Here is a 27,065-nt window from a genome sequence, read left to right as displayed (position 1 = left end):
CTCTTCGGCTTGGGTTTCTCGAGGGATTTCTTTTTAGGGGTATGATCTGGATCTGTTGATTTTAGATGGTATGGAAGGCAATTTATCTTCGGGACATATGATTCAAGGTAGTGGTTCTTATGGAGGTGTTGATTTGCAAGGTTCAATCCGAGTTCATCAGAATCAACAACACCCCACTTCTCTCCATCAACAGCATCACTCTGTTCCTAGACAAGGATTGATGGTTCTACCATCAATAAGTGAAAATTTTCCCCTCACCATGACAAGCACACAAGATGGTGATCGGACCATCTCCTTAGCAGATTTTTCCAAGGGAGAAAGGGGAAAAAGTACTGCGAGCGATGACGATGAGCTGGGCTTTACAGAAGATGCCTCCAATGGCCATAATGATCCTAGTAAAGGAAAGAAGGGTATGCCATGGCAGCGAGTGAAGTGGACTGATAAGATGGTGAGGCTTTTGATTACTGTTGTTTCTTACATGGGCGTGGAAACTGCTGTTGACTATGGTAATGGAATCAGGAGGAAACCTGCAAATTTACAGAAAAGAGGTAAGTGGAAATCAGTTTCAATGGTCATGGCAGAAAGGGGTCATCATGTTTCCCCTCAGCAGTGTGAAGATAAATTCAATGACCTTAACAAGAGGTACAAGAGACTAAATGATATCCTTGGGAGGGGCACTTCTTGCCAGGTTGTTGAGAGGCCGGAGCTTTTGGACATGATGGATCATTTATCAGATAAAGCGAAGGAGGAGGTTAGAAAAATCCTTAGCTCAAAGCATTTGTTCTACGAGGAAATGTGCTCTTACCATAATGGAAACAGATTGCATCTCCCCCATGACCCTGAATTGCAACATTCTCTGCGACTGGCTCTTAGAAGTAGAGATGATGACGAGAGCAATGATGTGAGGAGACATCCACAAGATGATCTCAATGACGGTGATCAAGATGCAGAAACTAATGACAGTGATGAATTTGGTGGAAATCATGCTTTGCACAGTGATCAAAGGGCTACATATGGGATGCACAGGCACTCAGCAAAGAAAAAGAAACAGTGTCAGGGTGGTGAAGATGTTAGTTTAGAGAATTGCTTGAATTCTTTAGACTGTAATAAAGCTTTCAGTTCAAACCCACAAAATGTGCGAGGTGACAGGAACCAAGTGCTACCTGAAGGTGCAAAATCAAACCTGTTGCAAAATCAGTGGATAAAATATTGCTCACTTCAGTTAGAAGAACAGAACTTGCAAATTCAGGCGCAGATGTTGGAATTGGAGAAGGAGAAGTTCAAGTGGCAGAGATTCTGCAGGAAGAAAGATCGGGAGCTGGAGATAATGAGACTGGGAAATGAGAGGATGAAACTTGAGAACGAGCATATGGCATTGGAGCTGAAACAGAAGCAGCTGGATGTTGATCATAATTGAATTGCCCTGTGCAGTTGAAATTAGTTTATCTAGTAAGGACTGGTTGCGTGCAATAGAATTTCTGTTTTATGTTAAGCAGTATTTTGGTTTTATCTGGTTTGTCATAGTTTGAGCAGGTTTTATCTGGAGTGTCATAGTTTGAGCAAGAAACCCTGTTGGAAGTACTCCTGTGTGGATAACTGTGTGAACAATATAAAATGTCAGCTGTCTCTGTTTCTCCTTAAATGAAATGGTATTGCCTATGTGTCTAGCATATTTTGATATAGAACTCTATTACTTCATGGGCTCCCTTTGTGGTATGTTCTTGCTTCTGCTTCCTTATTTGGGCATTTAGTTTTTATGTCTCTAATTTAGGTTTAGTTTGTTGAAAGAAAGAAATAGAATCTGTTACTTGTGGTTTGCATTCTTGAAAAATATCTGCAGCCCCTGCACGTGATTCTAATTAGAGATCACTGCCTTTTTTCTACCCCAAAAGACAATACCTACATTTGTTGCCCAATCTAGCTTTCAAAAATGAAAGAAAAATGTCTTATTTTGGCTACCTGCAAATTAACTTAAAATTCTTTCCAGGATGAACTTAAAATTTTCTTTTCTTGATTGGAAATTTTGATGGGCAACCTTGTAAGACCCTATGTGAGATAGGCATCGCATTCACAAACCAGAGTGTCAAGCATGACATATTTTTTGAATTATTTAGACGGGTTGATTGGTAATGACAGGGATGAGCTCTATACCATGCTGGCTTGCCATTTTCAGCATGCTATGATGAACACAAAGGCCTTGGAGATAGCTAGTTGAGCAATGTGTAAAAAGCTAGGTATCTCGCGATGCAAATAACAATTATATGTGATTCCATATTGATGGTGTATGAAAATGACCCTGCAGGTCTGCACCATTGAAGAAACCCGTTTTTGGGCCAAAGACGGGATAAACAGAACAATTCTGATAAGGGGAGGCCTCTCCATTTACTCTTTGGTTTTTCCTTGATACCTTTGATGAATGTTTAGACCAGAAACTAAATTTTTGATGTGCTTTGCTGCTGATGTTTTTAAGTACTTTTGCTCAATACCATTGGAAGTATGGATGCCAGCTTTGGATGCCAACATGATACAGAAATGATAATGCTTTCAACCTTATCCACACCTTATTTGTTGGTCAGTCTTCCATTAGGTTGGTTCAGATTGCAGATATGACTTCTCCATGTTTGAACTGGTTCAGTTTGCACGTATGACTTCTCCATGTTTGAACTCCAGCCATGGAAACTAGGCGTAACTTTCATCTTGGTAGTAGATGGTCAAAAGGCTTTATGGCTTCTCAGGATTCTGCCCCAATGGTAAGGCTAAAGCTAAAGGCACTTGATTCTGTTCCAAGGGGAATGAGTATGATTTCAAACTAATTGGTATGTTTATAGAGAAAAAAGTTCTGACATGTAGTATCTTTTATTATCTCCGCAGATTTAGATTCAATTATAGCATTTGTTGTTGTCATGTACCTAGGGTTTAACCTAGGGTTTGGATTGGAAATCAGAAGAATCCGAGGGAATTAGGACCAAGAACAGAAGGATTGGGGGAAGAATTGGATAGAAACAGGAAGATAATAGACAGAAATAAGGGAGAGTTGCGACAGAACAAAGAAAGTGAGAGATTAGAGAGAAATCAGAGGGATTGAGAGAGAGATCGGAGGGAAATTGGGAGAGAATTGATGAGAGGGAAATGACTGAATTCAATTATCATTTAAACATGTGCTACAAACAGTCTTCAGTAGTTTTATATAGCTACTCTACAAAAATAATAGACTATTAGGAAAATACAACTCGAGAAAAATACAAGTTGTTAAATCCTGTGGAGTTAGAAGTTAGGAAGTGTCCTAATCCAGCTGATCTGTTTTTGTAGATTTCTAAATTCTGTTTTTGGAGATTTCTAAATTCAGGTTTAGGGAACTTTCCTATTCTTGTATAGGAAACTTCCTCATTGTATATAGTCAGTACTTTCCTTTTTTTTTTTTGTTGTTTCCTATGTTGTATAATCCTCATCTCTTTAAGAGGACTTATAAAGTTTCATACAAAACTATGAATGAAAGTAAAAAAATTCTGTTTCTGCATGGTATCAGTGCCATAGGCAGCCTGTCCTCTTTTCATTCTCTCTATTACTGTGTGTCTTCATTGCCATAGCTGTGTTAGAGTTTGATTCCAGTTTGTCAGCCGTTTTTTTCCTTGTTTCTACCATGTCAAAAATTTCAGAAACCATTACTCCAATGAAAAAAGGGGATGGTGTCCCGTTTGATCCACCTATGGGGAGCACTTCAACTAGTGAACTACCGAGGATGCATCATTCCAATCGACTTGATGGGAAGAACTATCTACAGTGGGCTCAACTTGTGCGGACGTTTTCGAAGGGACAAGGGAGGATAACTCATTTAGCTGAGCCAGTTCCACAGGTTACAGATCTTGGTTTTTCTGCATGGGATGTCAAGGACTCTATGATAATGTCCTGGCTTTGGAGTTCAATGCAGCCCGAGGTGAGTACAAATTGTATGTTCTTATCTACTGTTAAGGAGATTTGGGATACTATAAAGTACACTTACTCTAAGGTGCAAGATGCATCTGTGATTTTTGACATTAAAATGAAGATAAGTAGTATAAGGCAGGGTTCTTTGACAGTCACTGAGTACTATAATAAAATGAATGGGTATTGGTTTGAGTTGGACCATTACCAAGATATTAGGATGAAATGCAGTGAGGATGTAACCACGTTGATTGCAATATTTGAAAGGGATAGAGTTGTGGAGTTTTTAGTTGCTCTTAATTCTGAATTTAATCAAGTAAGAGTGTAGGTCCTTGGAAGGGAAAGACTTCCTTCACTTAATGAAATATTTTCTATTGTTCGTAATGAGGAGTTTAGAAGAGTAGCCATGCTAAATAAAGTGAATTTTGAGGGATTTGCAGTGGTGACTAATAAGATGGATGGTATTAGATTCAAGTCATAGCATGGCAGGAATGAGTATGTTTCTAAATCAAAAAACTACGATGGTTTGTGGTGTTCTTTTTGCAAAAAACCCAGACATACCAAGGAAACTTGTTTTAAGTTGCATGGAAAAGAAGTAGTGCTAAACAAGATGGGAGGTTTAAAGAATATACAGTCCAGAACTCAAGCACAAGCCTATAATGCTACTAAGGAAGAAGAAACCATTCCTAAAAAGGCAGATCTGGTCATCATGGATGATCAATTGAATGTTGAGGAGATCAGTAAGCTAAAAAGCTTCCTAAAAACCTTTCAAGATGGCACTTGTTCCATGGCTCAAGCAGGTATTTGTTTGAATTTTGAATCCCTTCCTGCCTCACATACTATTATGAATAATTTATGGATCCTAAACTTAGGAGCTAACGACCATATGACTTTTGATTTAAATGTGTTTGAATCCTATAAACCAATGAGTAGCTCCAAGAAGATAACAATAGCCAATGGTGATGCAGTCCCTATAGTTGGTCATGGTAATGTTATTCTTAATTCCTCATTACCTATTCAACATGTTCTTCATGTTCCTAACCTTTCTAACAACCTGATATCTTTTCACCAGCTTACCAAAGACCTAAATTGATGTGTTGTGTTTTCTCCTAATAAGTGTGAATTTTAGGCATTGGACACGGGGAAGATGGTTGGTGCTGCTGAGGAATGAAATGAGTTGTATTACTTGAAGACAAGGAGTACTTTCACTAAAAGGGGGCAACCCATTCTTGCTTGTTCATCCCAACCTACATCTATGATTGAAATTTGGCTTTAGCACTGCCGTTTGGGACACCCTCCTCTTAGTTTGATGCAGTCTATGTTTCCTACTTTGTTTAGGGGTATAAGTGTTTCTAATCTTCACTGTGATGTGTGTGAGTTTTCCAAACATCATGGAGTTTCTTATCCTATGAGTAATAAATTGTCCTCCATTCCATTTACTTTGATTCATTCGGATGTGTGGGGACCATCTAGAATCCCTAATTGTTCTGGGGGCTAGATGGTTCATATCTTTTATTGATGATTGTACAGGGATAACTTGGGTGTATCTCTTAAAGGATAAGGTAGCTATTGGTACTATCTTGCCTATATTCTATAAGATGGTCTCTACTTAATTTGGATCCCATATTACAAATTTTCAAATTGATAATGCAAGGGATTACTTCAATCATCACTTGCATAATTTTTTCTAACAAGAAGGGATTATCCATGAATCATCATGTGTAGATACCCCACAACAGAATGGAGTGGCAGTGAGGAAAATGAGGCATTTACTCAATGTCACTAGGGCTCTTCTCCTTCACCATTATGTTTTTAAAGGATTTTGGGGTGAAGCAATTTTTGTTGTGGGTTTTGTGTGAGTGTGTGTCCCACATCGGTAGTGTAAAGAGATGGGAGTGGGTATTTATACTCCTTCCTCTCACTTGGGTTAGGGCCCTAAGGGGCACCTAGATTTTGTGAGCAGACAAACCCCTTGGCCCTCGTGCACTGTCGTTGTCGCCGTCTGTCTGGTCGGTCGGACGAGCAGGTCGAGTTGATTTATATATATTTTTTTTATATAAAGAAAATTGAAATTATTATTTTTATTTTATTTTTTATCTGCCTTCTTCCCCGGTGACGGTCTGGTTTTCGATCACGTGTGGGATTTGACCCATTAATTTTTCTAGCTGCTTCGACTGCTTCAAGCGTTGGCCATTACTCTAGCGTTCAATGCTGCCTTGAAGGCAGGGGTTGTTCGGTGCCCTCAACCCAGCTATAAAAGGCTGGTCGAGCCTCGATTTTTTTCTATTGCCCAGTTTCAGTGTCTTCGTTTTTCCCCTCGAGGTCTTCCAATCACAGAGAGCAAGTACCATATAGAGTTCTGCCAGATCCGGCCACTTGAGGTCGTCGTTTGCCGAAGCAAGACCGTTGTATCTTGCATCGACAGTTGTCGGAGCCTACGTGTGACCGGTGTAGGGTGCTACTGTCTTTAGGTCAGCGCCTTTGGTGTGCCTCGGTTTTCCAGTTTTTTCGGTAGCCGTCTCCGTCACCAGCTTCTGGGTTTGTAGTACTTTTCCGTTTTTGTTGCTATTATTGTACTGCTTTGTTGTTGCCTTTTTGATTGGTCTGTGAGATATTCAACTGTTGTGCTTGCTGTTGCCATAGTCAATTCATATACTTGTTCAGATTTTCGCTGTTGTTCTAACATTCTGAAGACAATAGATATAGACTAAAGACAGAAAAATCTGGAAAAATATAATCTATAATCTGATATAGCTGCCCCCAACCCCAACAACGTTGCTGCTACCTTGGCCTCCATTTAAGCCGTTGTTCCAACCACTATCATCGCTGCCATTGTCGGACTGGTTGCTGTCAAGGCAACACCTCATGTTGAGAAGCTGCAGCAGTTCAATTGCGAGGATTTTAAGAGATGGCAACAGAAGATGGTCTTTTATTTGACCACGCTAAATTTGGCCCTTATCCTCAAGGAGGACTATCTAGTCACTCCCGAAGAAGATGTAATGGTGGAGACTCAGGTGGCTAAGGAGGCATGGCAGTGCTCAGATTTTCTTTCTCGGAACTACATACTGAGTGGGTTGGCGGACTCGCTATACAATGTCTACTGCACGACCTATCCAACGTCTAAGCAACTCTGGGAGACACTGGACAAGAAGTACAAGTTGGAAGATGCGGGCACCAATAAGTTCCTGGTGGGGAAGTTCTTAGACTACAAGATGGTTGATACCAAGCTGGTGGTTAACCAGTTGGAAGAACTGCAAGTCATTTTTAGTGATTTGTTGAGTGAGGGATTGGTCATTAATGAGCCATTCTAGGTTGCCGTTGTGATAGAAAAGTTACCACATTCGTGGAAAGACTTTAAAAACTATCTTAAGCATAAGCGAAAAGAGTTATCTATGGAGGATCTGGTAGTTAGACCCCGCATTGAAGAGGACAACAGGAATGGATATAAAGTCTCTCTCAAGATTGAAGCTAGAGCTAATGTGGTTGAAGTTTCAAAACCTCAACCCTAGAAACAACAAGGCAAGAAGAAGAACGGGAACATGGGTCCCAAGAATAAGACCATCAACAAGCGCATCCAGGGGAGCTGTTGGGTGTGTGGCAAGACGAGTCATAGAGCTATTGACTGTTGTTACAAGAAGGGACAGAGCTCTGGCAATAACCAACGCAAAAATTGGCTTAGTCAGGCCAATATGATAGAGGAGGATGTCGACCTAATTGTGGTGGTCACAGATAACTCCAAGGGTTGGTGGATAAACACTGAAGCTACAAGGCACATCTGTGGGGACAGGGCTCTGTTCTCCACATATGAGAAGCTATATATGGAGAATGCTTTAGCTTCTCTAATGGAAGGAAAAGGCAAAGTCTTGAAGTGGACCTCTGGAAAGATACTTATCCTCAATGATGTGTGCCATGCACCGAAAATTCGAAAGAATTTAGTGTTTGGAACTCTACTGAATAAAAATTGGTTCAAGCTTGTATTTAAGTCAGATAAATTTACTCTGATTAAGGGGGGTTTGTATGTGGGAATGGGTTATCTGCATGATGGCATGTTTAAACTGAATGTACTAGCCCAGGTTCCCAAAAATAATGAGAATAAGAACAAGGCTTTCGTTTATACTATTGAGTTGTGTGATGTGTGACACTCTCGGTTAGAGCACGTCAATTATCGTTCTCTTCAAATAATGGTAAATTTAGGACTGTTGCCTAACTTTAACATTGACAAAGGGCACAAATACGAAGTTTGTGTTGAGTCAAAGTTCACGAGGAAGCCATTTCTGTCTGTGGAAAGAAACAGTAAACTACTTGATCTAGTTCATAGTAAAGTGTGTGACATGAAGAGTAACTCCTGTTAGAGGTGGGAAAAAATACTTTGTCACATTTATTGATAACTATAGCAAATACTGGTTTGTATATCTACTGCATAGTAAAGATGAGACCTTAGATGTCTTCAAAGCATATAAGGTAGAAGTTGAAAATCAACTTGGAAAAAAGGTAAAGGTGCTAAAATCATATAGAGGTGGTGAATATGAATCATCGTCTCTCTTTGAGTTCTGTGAAGTCCATGGTATAATCCATCAAAACATAGCGTCTTATATACCACAACAAAATGGTGTAGTTGAAAGGAAGAACGAACCTTGAAGGACATGGTTAATTGCATTCTCAATAGTTTTGGTTTACCCCACAACTTGTGGGGGGAAGTTTTGCTTACTGCAAATTTAATCTTGAATAGAATTCCACATAAAAGACTGACAAGTCTTCTTATGAAGTGTGGAATGGGAAGCAACCCTCATATAAAATCCTGAAAGTGTGGGGGTGTTTGGCTAAGGTGCAAATTCATTTACCGAAGAGGACTAAACTTGGACAAAAAATGATAGATTGTGTCTTTATTGGCTATGCATTGTATAGTGCAACCTATAGGTTCCTTGTGGTAAAATCAGAAATTCCCGATATTAACAGTAACACCATAATGGAATCTATTGAAGTTGAGTTCTTTGAGAACATATTCTCTTTCAAGGAAGAGAGACACAATGATGGTGGTTCCAAGAAGAAGTATGAAGCGAGTTCTTCTGAAGGTTAAGTTGGTTAGGAAATTGAGGTTGAACCTAGAAGAAGCAAAAGAGTTAAGCAAGCTACTTCCTTTGGACTAGATTTCCTAACTTACATGGTAGAAGATGAGCCACAAACTTTTAGTGAGGCTATGGTATCTTTTGATACTCCATATTGGAAGGAAGCTATTAATAGTGAGATGGAGTCCATTATGCAAAATCAGACGTGGGTATTAGTCAACTTACCTCCTGGTAATAGGCCAATTGGATGGAAATGAATATTTAAAAAGAAATTAAAGGCTGATGGCACTATTGATAAATACAAAGCATGTCTAGTAGCTACATGCTATCGTAAAAAAGAAGGGAAAGACTTCTTTGATACCTATTCTCCAGTGACGAGAATTACATCTATAAGGATGTTGATTGCGATTGCAACATTGCACAATTTGGAAATTCACCAAATGGATATAAAGACTGCATTATTGAATGGAGATTTAGAAGAAGAAGTTTATATGGAACAACTTGAAGGGTTTGTCATAAAGGGACATGAAAAGAAAGTGTGCAAACTTATAAAGTCTTTTTATGGGCTGAAACAAACACCAAAACAATGGCATGAGAAATTTGATAACACTATGCTAGCAAATGAGTTCAAAATAAATGAGTGTGATAAATGTATTTATTTTAAAAACATAAATCACGAGTGTGTCATTGTGTGCTTATATGTGGATGATATGTTGATAATGGACATAGATAGAAGTGCCATAGAATCCACAAAGAAGACATTGAATTCCAACTTCAACATAAAAGACCTTGGTCTTGCTGATGTCATTCTTGGAATTCGGATAACAAAGAATGTCGAAGGGTATGTACTTTCTCAGTCACATTATATCGAAAAAGTGTTGCGCAGATTTGGTCATTATGAGAGTAAGCCAGCAGTTACTCATTTTGATCCAAATTCTAATTTGAAGAAAAATAATGGTGAAGGTGTATCTCCTCTAGAATATGCTCGGGTCATTAGAAGTTTGATGTATATAATGAATTGTACAAGACCCGATATTGCCTACTCAGTAGGCAGGTTAGCGAGATACACGAGCAATCCTGAACGTGACCATTGGGATGCCCTAGTCAAGGTACATAGGTATCTAAAGTACACGTTTGAGTATGGATTGCATTACACGAAATATCCACCTGTACTGTAAGGGTTTAGTGATGCTAATTGGATTACTGATAGTTTAGAGACTAAATCAACCGGTGGATATGTGTTTACCTTAAGATGGAGCTGCTATGTTGTGGAAGTCTTTAAAACAGACGTGCATTGCACGGTCTACTATGGAATCAGAGTTTATTGCTCTGGATAAAGTAGGAGAAGAAGAAGAATGGTTTCAAAATTTCCTCGAAGACGTTCCATTGTGGCTAAAGCTTGTAAATGCCATATGTATTTATTGTGACAACTTAGCTACTTCGATGAGAGCTAAAAATAGTGTTTACAATGGAAAGTCAAGAAATATAAGACACAGGCACAATTCTATAAGGCAACTGCTTACCAATGGGATAATTTTCATTGATTATGTAAAGTCGAAGGAAAATTTGGCAGATCCTTTGACAAAAGGAGTGATAAGGAAGCAAGTCACCTATACATCTAAGGGAATGGGGCTGAAGCTTGTGAAATGAATTTCCCAGTGGTAACCTAACACATTGACTGGAGATCCCAAGATCTGGGTTAAATAGACAAACTGGTTAGAATAATTCATAGTCTACACACTAAGGAACTTATAGTTCCTTCCCCAGTTCTCGGTAGCAAAGAGAGTGTGTGATCTGTCAGTGATACAGGTAATATTGATATCTTGTTGAAAGAGGAGTAGTGACAGAGTACTTTTAATCAAAGATTACCTATGTGAGAGTAGAAATGCGTCGCTTCTATGAGAACTGTTCAAGGGTTTGGGTTCTCTAGAACTCTCATGAATTCAAGATGCTGTCCAGGACTAAAATGAACACAAATGTATAGAACTTGAAGGTATAAGATGAGTTGTGTGTGATGTCTGTTGTCTCAATTTACCATCAGAAGGATAGTTTAAGAGCTGGCCTCACTATTTATTCGGTAAGTTTGATAGATACTCACTACGGAAGATTCAAGTCCAAAAGACACCTTACCTGATGCATAACTTGTTTGTTTGCTCTCTGTGGCGTCGTATCAGTTTATTTGTTTAGCATACTTACACTCATGTGGAGGATTGTTGTGGGTTTGTTTATGAGTGTTAAGTGTGAGTGTGTGTCCCACATTGGTAGTGTAAAGAGATGGGAGTGGGTATTTATACTCCTCCCTCACTTGGGTTTGGGCCCTGAGGGGAACCTAGATTTTGTGAGCGGGCGAATCCCTTGGCCCTCGCGCGTCGCTGCCGCCACCGTCGGTCCGGTTAGACGGGCTGGTTGGGTAGATTTATATATATATATTTTATAGAAAGAAAATTGAAATTATTATTTTTTTTATTTTTTATCTACCTTCTTCCCCTGCAACGGTCTGGTTTCCAATCACGTGTGGGATTTGGCCAATTAATTTTTCTGGCCTTCGACTGCTTCAAGCGTTGGCCATTACTCTAGCGTTCAATGCTACCTTGAAGGCAGAGGCTGTTCGGTGCCCTCAACCCAGCTATAAAAGGTTGGTTGAGCCTTGTTTTTTTTCTATCACCCTGTTTCAATGTCTTTGTTTTTCCCCCCAAGGTCTTCTAGTCACAAAGAGCAAGTACCATCCAGAGTTCTGTCAGATTCGGCTGATCAAGGTCGCTGTACGCTGGAGCAAGACTATTGTATCATGCGTTGATAGTCGCCGGAGCCTGCATGTGACCGGTGCAGGGTGCTACTATCTTCAAGTCAGTGCCTTTGGCGTGCCTTGGTCTTCCAGTTTTTGCAGTAGCCGTCTCTGTCGCCAGCTTCTGGGTTTGTAGTACTTTTTTGTTTATGTTGTTGTTATCGTATTGCTTTGTTGCTGCTTGCTTGATTGGTCTGTGAGATATTCAACTGTTGTGCTTGTTGTTGCCATAGTCAATTCATATACTTGTTTAGATTTTCATTGTTGTTCTAACAATTTTAACTACTGCATACTTGATCAATCGAGTCCTTTCTAAACTCCTAAACCATCAAAGTTCGGTTCAATGTTTGTCTTCCTATTTTCCAGAGGCTGGTCTCCATACTCTTCTTCCTTTAAGTGTCTTTGGGCGTGTGTCTTTTGTTCATGTCTCTAAACATCACAGGGACAAGTTGGATCTTTGAGCTTTTAAGTGTGTTTTCCTTAGTTACTCCTCTACTAAAAAAGGCTACAAATATTACCATCCTCCTACTAGGAAATTCTATGTATCCAAAGATGTCACTTTTGTTGAAACTCAATCATTCTTTGGCTCTCCTAGTATTGGTTACCAAGGGAAAGGTGTTCCTCGTGATTCAAGTGTTGGACTCCCTATTTTGGACCTATCTCTTGAGTAGAATCCTAAGATCCATGACTCATCCAATTCTCCTTCAAATGAGCAAAATTAGCAAGAATCCCAAGAAGAGCAACCTCTGTTAACACTGCCATCTCCTCCAGTCAAATTTAAAGGGTCTCCTTATGTCTTCAAGAGAAGGATATAACCTATTCTAGAACCTCCTCTAACACCAACACCATCTCCGAGTTCAGGTACTGAGGACACTTATCTCTCTCCTCCTTCATCTTCTAATCCTGTTTCTAATGATTTGAACCTACGTGAGGACACTTATCTCTCTCCTCCTTCATCTTCTAATCCCGTTTCTAATGATTTAGACCTACCTATTGTTCTTAGAAAAGGCATAAGGAGTTGTACCCAACACCCATTGGCCAATTATCTTTCTTACTACCATTTGTCCCCAAAACATAGAGGTTTCTTAACCTCTTTGGTTGCCATTTCTATTCCTAAGATAGTTGATGAGGTTTTCAAGGATCATAATTGGGTTCAAGTAATGTAGGAGGAGATGAGGGCCATGGAAAAAAATCAGACATAGGACATGGTACCTAGATCGAAGGGAGTTAAGCCTGTGGGTTGCATATGGGTTTTTAACTTGAAGTATAATGCAGATGGAACTTTGGAAAGGTATAAGGCTAGGCTAGTTGCTAAATGATATACTCAAAACTTATGGTATTGACTACCTAGAGACTTTTGCACCTGTGACAAAAATGATAACAATGAGAATCCTATTAGCTTTAGTAGCACATTATGGCTGGTAGTTGCAGCAATTCGATATGAAAAATGCTTTTTTGTATGGGGATTTAGAGGAAGAAGTGTTCATGGAAGCACCTCCCGGTTTTGATGAAGGAGTTTCAGGAAGGGTATGTAAACTAAAAAAAGCCCTCTATGGGCTTAAACAGTCACCGCGTGCATGGTTTGACAGATTCTCTAAAGCTACGAGGCATATGGGCTATCTTCAAAGTGGACTTGGTCATACTCTATTCTTTAAACATTCAATGGAAGGAAGGATGACAACATTGCTAGCATATGTTGATGACATCATTGTAACTAAGGATGATTTGGAAGAACAAAAACAGCTGAAAGAGAACCTTTCCAAGGCATTTGAGATAAGGGTCTTGGTGTATTGAGGTATTTTCTAGGAATTGAGATGGTCTATTCTAAAGTTGGGATTTTCTTGTCACAAAGAAAGTATATTTTAGATATGTTAAAGGAAATAGGACTGCTAGGTGGTAAAGGAGCAGGTACACCAATAGAATCCAATGTTAAGTTGGAAGAAAACTCTAACTGTTAGCTTGTGGATAAAGGGAGATACCAAAGATTGGTGGGGAGACTGATTTATTTGTCACATACCAAGCCAGATATTGATTTTGCTGTTAGCTTGGTAAGTTAGTTTATGCATTGTCCCACAAAAGAACTTATGCAACCTGTAAGGAGAATTCTATGCTATTTAAAAATTACACTCGGCAAAGGGATCTTGTTCAGACCATGGAATGAATTAGATGTTATTGGATACACTGATGCGGATTATGGAGGGTCTTTGATTGATAGACGCTCCACAACCAATTATTGTGTATTTCTTTGGGGGAACTTGGTGTCACGGAGAAGCAAGATGCAGGGTGTAGTAGCTAGACCTATTGCTAAGACTGAATTCCAGGCAATAGCACTAGGATTATGTGAGTTGTTATGGCTAAGGATCATTTTGGAAGATCTAAGAGTTACTAACAGTGGGCCGATCAAATTATGTTGTGATAATAAGTCATCCATAAGCATTGCACATAACCCTGTGCAACATGATGGTAGAACCAAGCATGTAGAGATAGATAGACATTTCATAAAAGAGAAGCTGGAGGCTGGCTTAATTTGCATTCCCCATGTGTCATCCAAATAGCAGCTAGTTCATCTTTTGACAAAAGGGTTACCCATTAAGTGATTTGAAGAATTGGTATGCAAGCTGGGAATGGTTGATATCTATTTACTAGTTTGAGGGGGAGTGTTAAATCCCGTGGAGTTAGAAGTTTGGAAGTGTCCTAATCTAGTTGATCTGTTTTTGAAGATTTCTAAATTTAAGTTTAGGGAACTTTCTTATTCTTGTTTAGTGAACTTCCTAATTGTATATAGTCAGTACTTTCCGTTGTGTTTTGTTGTTTCCTATGTTGTATAATCCTCATCTCTATAAGAGGATTTGTAAAGTTTCATATGGAAATATGAATGAAAGTAAAAAACATTTTGTTTCTACACAAGTAAAATATAAAATAGGCTAATTACTGTTCTAGCCCTGGTAAAACCCTTGGGTCTTGACATTTCCCCCTTTAAACATTTCTTGTTCCCAAGAAATGCCAAACCTTCACAGCTTCCAATATGTTTTTTCCTTCTCTTCCACAGCTTGGATGGAGAAATTTTGAAAAACCTCTATATGCATAACAAATTTGCAGTAGCTCTCATGTATACCTTGAATGGAACACAACCAAAATCAATCACTCTCTGTTGGTCATAGTGCGCAGCTAAAACTTGCAAACTGTTGTTCTCGCCAACTTTCCCCATCACAACTCCTTCGATGTGGGCCGGTTTGAGTCCAAAGGATTGGCTAATTGTGACCACCACTTCCTTTAATATTTCATCACCATCTAGTGAAATTAAGGATGTCAGATGTGCATCTCTAGCTGCAGTTAATGTGTCCTGGACAAGCCAACTGTCATTCTCTGTTGCAAAAACTATCTGCAATGGAGAATGATATTCTCTAAATGCTGCAATTGAGAAATGTAGACTCGCTTTGGATACCTAGACAACAACTGTCTTGAGAGCATCAAAATTAGGAGTTGCTGCAACACCAATTCCAATCATCAGTCCACCCTTCAATATAGTTGATAGAAATCCTAATTGGCCAGCTGGAGTAAGGTCAAACACAGCAGCAGGCACTTTGTTCTCAACCACTAAACTTTTGACTTCTTTAGCTATCTCCTGTAGCTTTCCTCCAGCTAGAAACTGTGTCCAAAATTCCTTACAACTTTGAATATGCTCTTTACTAAGAGGATTCCTGTTAGGTTCATAACTCTCAAAAGACTTCCCTGGGCTACTACATTGATTGTAGCTTCTGCTTCTTCCTATAATAGTTGTTAATAAGGATCGCACACTAGGACATGCCTTGGATAATTGTGATTCCAGAGGTCGAGCAATCAAAGTTCTTATATTCAAAATCCTGCCATACGGAACACACATGGTGTCTATCTCCCTTCTTGTCTCTATCATATGATTGAAAGAGAAATCAACATCTCTCTTTTTAGCGATACATCCTGCTCTCTTGAGACATTTGCTTCAGTTGCCTTTGTTAAAATCAACATCAAAAGTTGGGTTGCACCTTTTGAAATTTGGCTTGCATCTTCTGAAATGACAATAACACTGTTTAGGATCAGTAAGATATCCTCTTGTTGATGTTGTGTTCACTTTCTCGTTGCTTGTTTTAACCAAAGGTAAGGAGTCCTTAGCTTTTCCAAAAACCAAATTTTGTACATTAGTTGATTCTACATATATTGGACTAGGTACCAAGGGTAATGCAAGGAACTTTGTTTCCTTGGTCAATCCATCCAGTAATCCTTCATCTTTCTCTTGCCAGCTCTCATTAGGTACATCTTGATGGATTAGCTCTTCTTCTGGTTGCGTAACAAATGTAATTGAATTCATGTTAACTGGATTCTCCTTCAGTGGAGTTTCAATAATATTTGCAATAGGCAAACTCCCTTCCTCTGCAGCATCAGCTGCCAATATATCTCCATCCACATCAACTCCATCATCTGAATACTATTCCTGTAACTGCCATTCCTGTCCGGACATCTTGATTGAATAAGAAGAGATGAGAAAGTTCTGCAAGTTCTTCAGTGGTTGAAACATGGCCTTCATCACGACTTTCATCCCCAACATGATTTATAGCTAGAATATCTGATGAATAAATATTCTTGTCTGAAATATCAGATGCATGAAATCTATTCTCCTCTCCGATCTCATCTCCAATCTGATTTATAGCCTGCATGTCCATTGAATCATTAACTTCCTGCAATTGTAAAATGTGGTCTACACATATCTCCTTGTCCAATCTCTCGTCATCTCTGGAATCTTGAGTTGCCATTGACTGGTTCACTTCAATTTGTTCCTTAGATTCCTGTAAATTAGAATCTTGTGGGAGGACTCCAGCACCGACTTCCTCACCATTGACTGATTTTTCAGTTGGAACTTCTCGATCCAATGTAGATAATTCAACATCTTCTTTCTATTTGCCGAAATATTCCAAAGGCTCACTTCTAACAATTTTCTCCTCCAAGAGTTATCTGTTACGGTCGTTCATTCCTGATGATTGATTGTCTGAATTAGTCATCTTTAAATTAGAACTTCCAAGGTAGTTGTCTGAAACATCTCCTCTTGACTTATGGAGGAATTCAACTAGAATACTGAACTGATACATCTTAGGAAGCATTATGAAAAACTCCTGCATCTGTTCACACATCACACGGCCTATTTCCTCACATGTTTCGGGTATCACACTGTCTGTTTCCTTACACTTTTGATTGACCTTATTATCAAATTTCTTTTCCCACGTCTCATGATTCTGGCTGAACTCCTCATGATTTCTGTTGTATCCAATTGAAACTGTAGCATTTTTCTGCTGCAGTTGAAACTCGAATTGTTTCACGTGTGCACTGTCAGCCATGGAAGAAATCTCACGAGCAGGACAAGTTGAAGGCTAAGGAATAGGAGCTCTGTACATCCTGAATCCCACACTTTCCATGACCTATTCTGCTCTGGATTAGAATCGCATCTGATCTATCGCAGTCTTAGAATTCGCCAAGAATTGACGGAAATTAGCAGCTTAGAGTGTCGGAAATCAACGAGCAACTGAAGTTAGAGGAATCCGCCTCTCAAAACGGAATCCACCTAGATCTACTAATAGTTGATTTCCTCCAAGTCGGCCAAATGTCTGTCTACAATAGCAATTGCTGATGACCATCAATTGCTCTGGAATCTGCACTTGCCTCAATTGCAATGGCAGAGGATCACCTTTGGTTGTGATCACAGGTGGAATCAATAACCTAGGAATGCTCTGGTAGTGATCACAGACAAAATTGACAGTTAGAAATTGCCTGGTCTACTTCGTCTTTCGATTTCGGGTAGGAATGACCAGGATGCGCAACCAAGAATTAACCTCTCGCTTCGCCTTTGCAATGCGAACTGAGAGTTGAGAGTGCTTCTTGTGACTCGATCTATCTCCACTTCCTTTAAATCGAATCGAAACCACAGCCAAGGCTCAACTTCTCTACTACGTTAATCGACTCTGATGCAACCAATGGAATTTGTCAGAATTGAGTATCGATCACTACAGTCATTTATGAAACTACGTCCAAATTTGTTGAATCTGCTTTGCCCTTCCACTTCGAACAAGACTTTTCAGATTTCACAACCGAGAGTCACAGAATCTGCCCCGGAACTTACGTCTATGAGTCACCGAAAGCACCGTCAAAACCAACTAGGCAAGTCACCTTCAAACTCCAAGCCTTAGATATTAGCCGACACTCACCTCCTTGTGCGTTGGAATCAAATTATGAGATTTAATTGGAAATTAATCAATAGAGAAACCACCGGACATTAATAGTCGAGGAACAATAATTCTGTGCCGCCTTCCAATTCGAATCAAAATCACAACCAAGGATTGACTGCTCTAATACCAAATTGTCATGTGCCTAAGGTTTAGCCTAGGGTTTGGATTGGAAATTAGAAGAATCTGAGGGAATTAGGACCAAAAACAGAAGGATTGGGAAAAGAATTGGACAGAAAGAGGGAGATAATAGACTGAAATGAGGGAGAGTTACAGATAGAACAGATAAAGGGAGAGATTAGAGAGAAATTAGAAGGATCGAGAGAGAGAGGTTAGAGGGAAATTGGGAGAGAATTGATGAGAGGGAAATGACTGAATTCAATTATCATTCAAACATGTGCTACAAACAGTCTTTATATAGCTACTCTACAGAAATAACAAGCTAACAGAAAAATACAAGTAAAATGTAAAATAGGCTAATTACTATTCTAGCCCTAGTAAAACCCTTGGGTCCTGACAGTTGTTTGACCTTGAGCATTTTTCTGTGAAATGTTTTTGATGCATGATTGTGACTCAATCATAATAACTGCTGCCAATATCATGTGCCTTCCCTAATTCAATTACAATCATTAATGGCTATTAGTTTCCTGTCACCTTTCAATTGGGAATTTTATCTGTAGCTTTCAATTGACTGTTATTTTCCTAACCTTTTTGTTTCATTTCCGTTCCTTGTTCTTGTTCAACTCAGGTTCAATATGTTCTTGTGTATTCTGGAATCTTATGTATGTTAATAGTGTTGGTCCCTACTTGTGGCTAGACTTCTTTTTGGGGGCGTGCATGAATTATGTTTATTTAATTTTTTTTTTTAAACTTTTGCCTTTTGAGTTTTGATTATTTTCAATCATACATATATTTGAATACCATTATAGAACTTGTAATCTTGCAAGATGTATCAAGAACATCACAGCACACTATGGCACAAGAAAGTTTATAGTGGTTCAGCATCTATTACACCTACGTCCACTCTACAAGACAAACCCACCTGGTGTTCCTCTATATCAAGTCCACTGAGGTTTCCACTAAGTTCACCTCAAAAACTTGTTTACAATCTCCTAGATTTGTTCAAACTCTTGGAAGATAAGACCACAAAAAATAGTTCATACACTTGTATACAAGCCCTAGTCCACACTTTGGACTAAATATGGCAATAAGCACAAAAATTAAACAAAACAATAACTTCGAAATGAAATAATTTATGGTGGAATGTCACAAGGCCTTGAATGATGAAAGCTTTGATGAGGCTTTAATGCCTTGGTTGCTTTTCTCACACAATATGGAGCTTGAGCTTTGAGTGCTTTGAGATCTTTGACCGATGAGAGCCTTTAATGGGCAATGAATACTTGTATATTGATCCTTATGAAGTTGTTTATATACTCCATAGGTTAGTTTTGAAGTACCCCAATGGATAAAATCTCATTTCGTGGGTAAAAATGACCCTTGCAACACAAAAAATTGCACAGCTAAATAGCAGTTACAGACCTATAATCAAACCAACATTCGACTGTAGCATGGACGTTCGATTCAAATTTTGAATTTGGTTGGATCAGTCGAAGTAGCTTTTGACTGAAGGTATTGACTGCCAAATCCAGATGTTCTGGAGGGTTGTATCTGCTGAACCAAACATCGGCTCTCAATTCTAGAATGCTGAGGAGGTTCAGTTCAATTGAGCACAACATCCACTGTAGGGTCAATTGTTGATTCCAGTATGTAACCAGACCTCGGTTCAGTCAATCTGTAGTTTGACTGTAGGGTTCAGCTGCCATTTTGATTCTTTAGTAGAAGATTGCCTCAGTCAATCTAAACCTCAGCTGTAACATCAACTGTGATTTCCAAAGACCAATAAAACATCATCTCAGGTGATCCAAATCTTGGCTATAACATTGATTGTAGGGTGAAACCCATTTTATTTTGTTAAGCCGAATTAAACCTCAACTCTAGACTCTAAACTGCGACTTTTAGGCATTAGAACACCTTAAAAAAATCTTGTTTGAGTGGTTAACAAACTTAAGAGTTAGGTTGGGACATCTTAGTGAAATGCATAAAAGATGACAATCAAAATGTTTTAGTAAATGAGGGAGTGATTAAGGAGAGATGGAAGGAGTATTTCACAAAATTATTCAATGATGGTGGTGACACAAGAGTTAGGTTGAGACATCTTAGTAACTCTGAAGGGAATGTGAGTTACACATTCTATCGACGCATAAGTTCAAATGAAATAAGGCAAGCATTAAAAAAGATGAAAAATCATAAAGCAGTGGGACCAGATAATATACCAATAGAAGCATGGAAATGCATGGGAGAAGAGGGCATCTCCTGGCTAACGCAACTATTTAACGCCATCCTTAAATCAAAAAGATGCTAGATGAGTGGAGGAAGAGTACTTTGATTCCTATATACAAGAACAAAGGAGATGTCCAAAACTGTGAAAATTATAGAGGAATTAAGTTAATGAGTCATATCATGAAACTCTGGGAGAGAGTAATAGAGCAGAGGCTCAGAAAGGAAACAAATGTGTCAGAAAATCAGTTTGGTTTCATGCCTGATAGGTCAACAATGGAAGCTATATATTTATTGAGGCGTCTAATGGGAAGGTATCGAGATCATCAGAAGGACCTACATATGGTGTTTATAGATCTAGAAAAGGCCTATGATAGGGTCCCTAGAGAAGTAATATGGAGGGTTTTAAAGAAGAAAGGAGTCAAAATAGCCTATATACAAGCCCCTAAGGACATGTATCATGGTGTAGAGACAAGGGTCAGAACATGCGAAGGGGATACTGAACCATTTACAACTACAATAGGACTGCATCAAGGTTCTGCACTAAGTCCATACTTATTTTCCCTAGTAATGGATGAACTCACTAAAGATATTCAGACAAATGTGCCATGGTGTATGCTATTTGCAGACGACATAGTGTTGGTGGATGAAACAAAAGAAGGAGTGAACACTAAGCTTGAGTTGTGAAGAAACAATTTAGAATCTAAGGGATTTAAATTAAGTAGAAAGAAAACAGAATATATGGAATGCAAATTTAGTAAAAATGTAAGAGTGGATGATGTTATAATAAAATTAGAAGACCAAATCTTACAAAGAAAAGACCATTTTCGATATTTGGGATCATTGATTCAAAAAGATGGAGAAATCCACAAGGATGTCGCACATAGAATTAAGGCAGGTTGGCTAAAATGGAGAAATGCATCGGGGGTGTTATGTGATGGTAAAATCCCATTAAAATTGAAAGGAAAATTTTATAGGACAGCTATAAGACCAGTCTTGCTGTATGGCTCAGAATGTTGGGCAGTCAAATACCAGCATGAGCAAAAGACGAGTGTAGCGGAGATGAGGATGTTAAGATGGATGTGCGGACATACAAGAAAGGATAAAATTAGAAATGAAGTTATTCGTAATAAGGTAGGAGTAGTGCCAATCGAGGAGAAGATGAGAGAGACTAGATTAAGATGGTTTGGTCATGTGAGAAGGAGACTAAGAGATGCTCCTGTGAGGAGAGTTGATGAAATGGAACAATTAGTCACAAAAAGAGGTAGAGGTAGACCCAAGAAGACTTTGAGAGAGACATTAAAATTTGATATGAAATATATGGATCTAAATGAGGATATGACAAAAGACAGAAATACATGGAAGTCTAGAATTCATGTAGCCGACTCCACATAGTGGGATAAAGGCTGGATATGTTGTTGTTGTATATAAGTTGGCTCAACAAATAGATGTCCCCTTCGTACTTTGTTGTTAATATCATAGTTTCAGTTCAAGCTATATTTGATTTATTGTTTATCATCACCAGACACATCTAGGTAGATTGAAGCCTTCTTGGAGAAGTATACGAAAAACTCTAGGACTATGACCCATTACTAAATGCACATCTAGGTAGATTGAAGCCTTCTTGGAGAAGTATACGAAAAACTCTAGGACTATGACCCATTACTAAATGCACACACTTCAACTCAGTTAGAGCAATTATCAGCTTAGGAAGGGAACTTTACAGTTGACATTCTGGCAAAGTTCTCTGCACGATAATATTATTGGCTGAGTTCAGAACTTAGTTCCCAGGGGAGCCTTGGCTGGGTTCTGAAGGGTATAGAACTTTCTTGGAAGTAGATCTGTAATTGTAGCCTCCAATTGCTTTAAATTTCTATACCTAGGGTAGCATGGAGGGCTCGTGAAATAAGACTGAATTTAGCTTTCATGGGAAAAAATATGCATAATTTAGTAGACTGTAGGCAAAAATTTTATTTGAAGAAGCATACAGAAAAGTACTGTACAGATAGTTCATCTTGTCCTAACTTATATACAGTTATACCAACGTACTTCAAATATTATGATAATGACATCTGTTGATTGTTGATTTGATCTATTGGTCACTATGAAACTAAACAAACCCATTAGGCATCCAGGAACCTGAAAAGAGTAGCAGAATGAAGGAGAGGGAGTGAGGCAATCTGGTCATCATCCATCTTGGGCTAGAGTCATTCATTCCTTAGAGGACAGTAGCAATCTCCAATTAGGATTGGTCTTGTCAAGGATAAACCCATAACCACAAGGATAACACTTAATAAAACATAGCACATGTAGCATATATTTTTTCAAGGATAAGGCCTATCCATAAGAGTCCTTGACATAGTAAGTAAATGGCAAAGTCTGACACCAGAGTGTCTTCCATTAGCCTAGCCCAGTTGGAGGTGCAACTAATGACTCCGTTGCAGGAGGTGCAGAGAACCCAATTTTGGATTAATTTTGAAAATTAAAAAGGCATTTAAGAAGATAGATTTTAATGCAAGTTATATATGGGTGGAAAGAGTATTCAGTTTAGTTTCCTTTTCTTTAGACAATGAATTGGACTTTCCTAGAGGGAGTTATGAATTTTTGAAACTCCAGAGGTCAGAGCTTCATGTCAACTTGAGTTCAGAGCTTCCTTGAAATGATGGAAATTTTATTTTTCTGTGAAACTTTCTAGAATCAATATTTGATATAATATAGTTGCAAGGAAGTTTGGTCAGGGTTGAATTGTCTTGTTGACATTGGGACTTCGCTTTTAGAAATCCTACCTATTCTTGGATGGTTGTTCCAAGACTGGTATAAATATCTTATGGTGATCATGACTAAAGATCAAGTAAGTTTGATTTGGGTAAACTAGTGTTCTAAGATGGGTTCTTCTCGACTTTGGCTAAAACTCAGTGATCTACACCCATAGGGTGAGTACTCTATTAGTATTGTCATGACTTGCTTCTCTATTTGATTCCACACCTGCATCAAGATTGTTACTGAAGCCTTGGTTTGTCATGGATGGACATGGCCAAAATCATGGAGCCAATGTTCTTGAGCCACCAGCTTGTGAACTAGACATGCAGAATGCCAAGATGATGAGTTAAGGGGACAAGTGCAACAACTCTGGCAGCTCTTCGGCATGTTGGTTATCTCATGATTCTGACTCCAGTTCATCTAGCAATGAGGAGGAGATCAATCCTTTCCCCAGTGCTTGTAATCAAGCATGAAGAGATGAGGATTGTCCTAATCATCATGGTTAAAGGAATGGACTCTTCTATCGAAATTCTTAAAAGTATGATTGAGATTCCTGTATTTGAGGGGATTGATTGAATGCAATTGCAAGAATTTTTGATTGCCAGGATGTGGATGACCATGTGAAGGTGAAGTTAGTGGCAATTAAGTTGAAGAAGCGTGCTTCAATATGGTGGGAGAATCTCAAGAAGTGACAAATGTGAGAAGGAAAGAATAAAATTGTCACTTGGCAGAAGACGAAAAGAATGAGCTCAAAAGAAAGCTTCCACCAGAGAACTATCACTGAGATTTTTCTCAAACTCCATAGTTTGCGGCAAAGAGAAATGACAGTAGAAGTTAATAATGAATTTGAATATTTGCTGATTGTGAAATTAATGAGCCTGAAGAACAAATGATTGTTCGATATCTTGGTGGACTCTACCGAGAAATCAAAAATGTGGTTCAGTTACAGATTTACACGCTTATTGTCATGCAATGATGTGCAAAAATTAGCCATCAAGGTGTAGAAACAACTCAATGAGGTCATGGAAGCAGGTTGAAATTTTCCAATCAAGCAAGCACTATTAAGCAGGGAGTGTATCAACTTCTAATCGCACTATGGTTCAAAGCCTTCTAGTTACAAATCTGGCAACAAGATGAAGGGTTCTTGTCAAGTTTCTTCTACTTCTAACTCTCCTCAATGCTTTAGATGCCAAGGATTTAGACATTTTGCTGCTTATTGCCCAAAAATAAGGGTTCTTGTCAAGTGTCTTCTACTTCTAACTCTCCTCAATGCTTTAGATGCCAAGGATTTAGACATATTGCTGCTGATTGACCAAAAATCAAAGAGTGATTACTCTTGTTGAGGAAGAGAAGGAAAGTGAAGACGAGAAAGAAGTTTTTGAAAGCTGAGAATGAAGAGGAGGTTAATCACACTGATGACAAGGAGCTGCTTTTCATTGTGATATATATATGCATAGCCTCTTAAGTTTTATGCAGTCCCTCCTTCAAAAATTGAGAGATGTAGTGCCAGAAGAAATTCCAGAATGCATTTCTTGAGAGATTTATAGCATTTTGCATTTTGTATTGTAAGTGGAGCAATCATTCTAATGTAGAACCAGAAACAAAATCATACTAGAGAGGTTTTTATAGGGTGTTAACAAACCCTATTTTGAAAGAGTAAATAATTAAAATTAAAGAAATAAATAAATGACTAATTAAGAAACAAAACAAAGTATACTAATCTGCTAATTCTCAGTTTATGCCTAGAGTAAACTTTCCTAATATCTCTAGCCTTAAGGTCCTCCATCATTCTCCCTTGGCTGAAACAAACTTGAGTCTGACAACTTGGGCTTCAAGTACTACTCCAAGAGTTCTAGATCAAAGAATCAAAATTCTAGATCAAAGAGTCAAAAGTTTTCTTTAGCGAACCATTTAAATCTAGACGATCTTTCCATTTGACTAAGAACCTACGAAAACCCATCTCAGATGAAGCTACAATCTCATCATGTAGCATAGCAAGTGCATCCCCTTGCTATGGAAGATGCAGAGGTTTGGGAGACGATGGTATGCAATTTTATGCTGCCCCAGCAGGGGTTTACTCTAGTGCTTATGATTATGCTTTTTTTTTTTTTCCTTTTATTGCTTTATTGCTCAGTATATGTCTTCTTTTGCTTTATGTTGACAGTATGGTTATTGCCAGAGGTGATGTTCGTGACATTCCTGCACTCTAACAATCTTAGCCAAGAGTTTAAGATGAAGGATTTGGGATCTCTCAATTATTTCTAGGCGATGGCTAGCTACTAAATTTCACAGGATAAGTATACCCCTGAAATCTTATCATGTGTAAGTCTAACAAATGGCAGAACTATTGAGCGACCTCTAGAAATGAATGTTAATCTTTTTCCCAGTAGTGTTGAGCTCTTAACTGATGTCATTTTGTATGGACGATTAGTTATTTTGATTTATATGATTGTGACTTTCCCTAGCCAACATTCTTATGGTGTCGCCTCTCTAGTCTCTAACCATTACAAGTCTATTGAAATGCCCACTGGGGAGGTGATCCTACTTTTATCTTTGCCCTACTGGATATTGCTTCTTATAATTAATTAGTTGGCATATCCATCGTTGAAAAAATGAATAGTTGTTTTCCGTTCCAACATAGAGGCGGAGTACCTTGTATCGGCTGGCTAATACTACCTACCTTTGAGCTTCTTTGCTTTAGGTGGTTATTGCATGATAATAGGTTTCCTTTTTCAGAGGTAGTTCCTTGATTGATTGTGACAATACCAGTGTCATCTAGATTCCGCAATGAGCGTATGAAACGCAATAAAACCGAATGTCACCTAACCCAACTGGGCGCTCTCTCTCCAATTACACTACATTGCCTCGCTTGTCCTTAAAATTTGATGATTTTATTAAGATCCTTTGGATTTGATCGTATTCTGTACCTATCCGCGCTTCCTAATTTAACTGGCACCTTCTCCTCTAATGGTTTTTTAAACTGTCACATTTACTTTTGTGCGTCTGTCTGTCTGTCTGTCACAATATATAGCAAACGAGGTATTGGCTGGGGTCTGGGGAATTCAGGAAATTAACTAGAAAGAGACCTTTGGAAAAATCAAATAGGGAGGGGGTATTAGATTTTAGCAAACAGCGCTTTCCATTCCCAATGAATGCACGAGGGTTCCCACTTTTTTATATGCCTTCTTTTCTCTTACAAGTTGACACAAAAATCATTGTTAATGGTGGAGGTTCCATTCCAGGAGTGTACTACTAATTTCTATGATGACGGATATATTGCGGGGAATGCTTAGGCTTATCATGACTAAATGAAAGAGAAGGATTGAGACACTGACTAAGGAAAAGGCTGGAGAGTGGAGTTGCAGTTATTGAGCGGAACCGCAAGTGTTTTAAGCTAGCAATTGGCTCAAACCACTTTAAGAGCCACTTATGCACGCACCCGTGTCTTTGTTATTGGACTTAAACCCCATGTGAATAGGAGTTTTTATTGACCTTTTTTTATTTGTTTCTTTAATTTGTACGAGCCATTTGCGGTTGCAAGGAGAGTGGGGTTTGGCAATTTGAAACTTAAAAAAGTCTCAAGCACGAAGACCCCCCCCCCCGACCCACTCATACTCGTACAACTACTAACTACCAATCCAATCCTCATAACTGACGACGCTATTTTTAAATCATAACTCTTAATGGGGATGATAGCTAGCTTGGCATCTCTTCCTTATATACCAGGGGAGGGGAATTACTTAAGTGTTGTTAAATGGTCATCGGGCAGGGCAGTCTGTGGGCCTCCTTAGCCTAGCCTGTCTTACTAAGTAATTAAGGTTGAGTTGGACTCAACAGGGTTAGGCCTGCAGCCTCGTCTGGGAAAAAGCTTGGCTAGACCTCACTTGCCCAGTCAGCCCAACTTAAATTAAAAAAAAAAAAAAAAAACTATAATATTTTATATTACAA

General features: G+C 38.8%; 1 protein-coding gene across 1 annotated transcript; it reads left to right on the top strand.

Annotated features, from left to right (window-relative positions):
• Window positions 1-70: 70 nt before the first annotated feature.
• Window positions 71-25,581, top strand: LOC127799250 (uncharacterized). The gene is made up of 2 exons (XM_052333109.1): window positions 71-2,750; window positions 25,282-25,581. The coding sequence occupies exon 1, from the start codon at window positions 71-73 to the stop codon at window positions 1,415-1,417; it is 1,347 nt and encodes a 448-aa protein (XP_052189069.1). The 3' UTR covers window positions 1,418-2,750; window positions 25,282-25,581.
• Window positions 25,582-27,065: the final 1,484 nt, after the last annotated feature.

This window comes from Diospyros lotus, chromosome 4, assembly GCF_014633365.1.
Source record: "Diospyros lotus cultivar Yz01 chromosome 4, ASM1463336v1, whole genome shotgun sequence".
NCBI lineage: Eukaryota > Viridiplantae > Streptophyta > Magnoliopsida > Ericales > Ebenaceae > Diospyros > Diospyros lotus.
Note: the sequence above shows the minus strand (reverse complement) of the source record. Positions and strands in the feature narration are given on the sequence as shown.

Bases quoted from the DNA above. Each gene is read 5' to 3' on its own strand.
- LOC127799250 (XM_052333109.1), top strand. From the start codon at position 71: ATGGAAGGCAATTTATCTTCGGGACATATGATTCAAGGTAGTGGTTCT.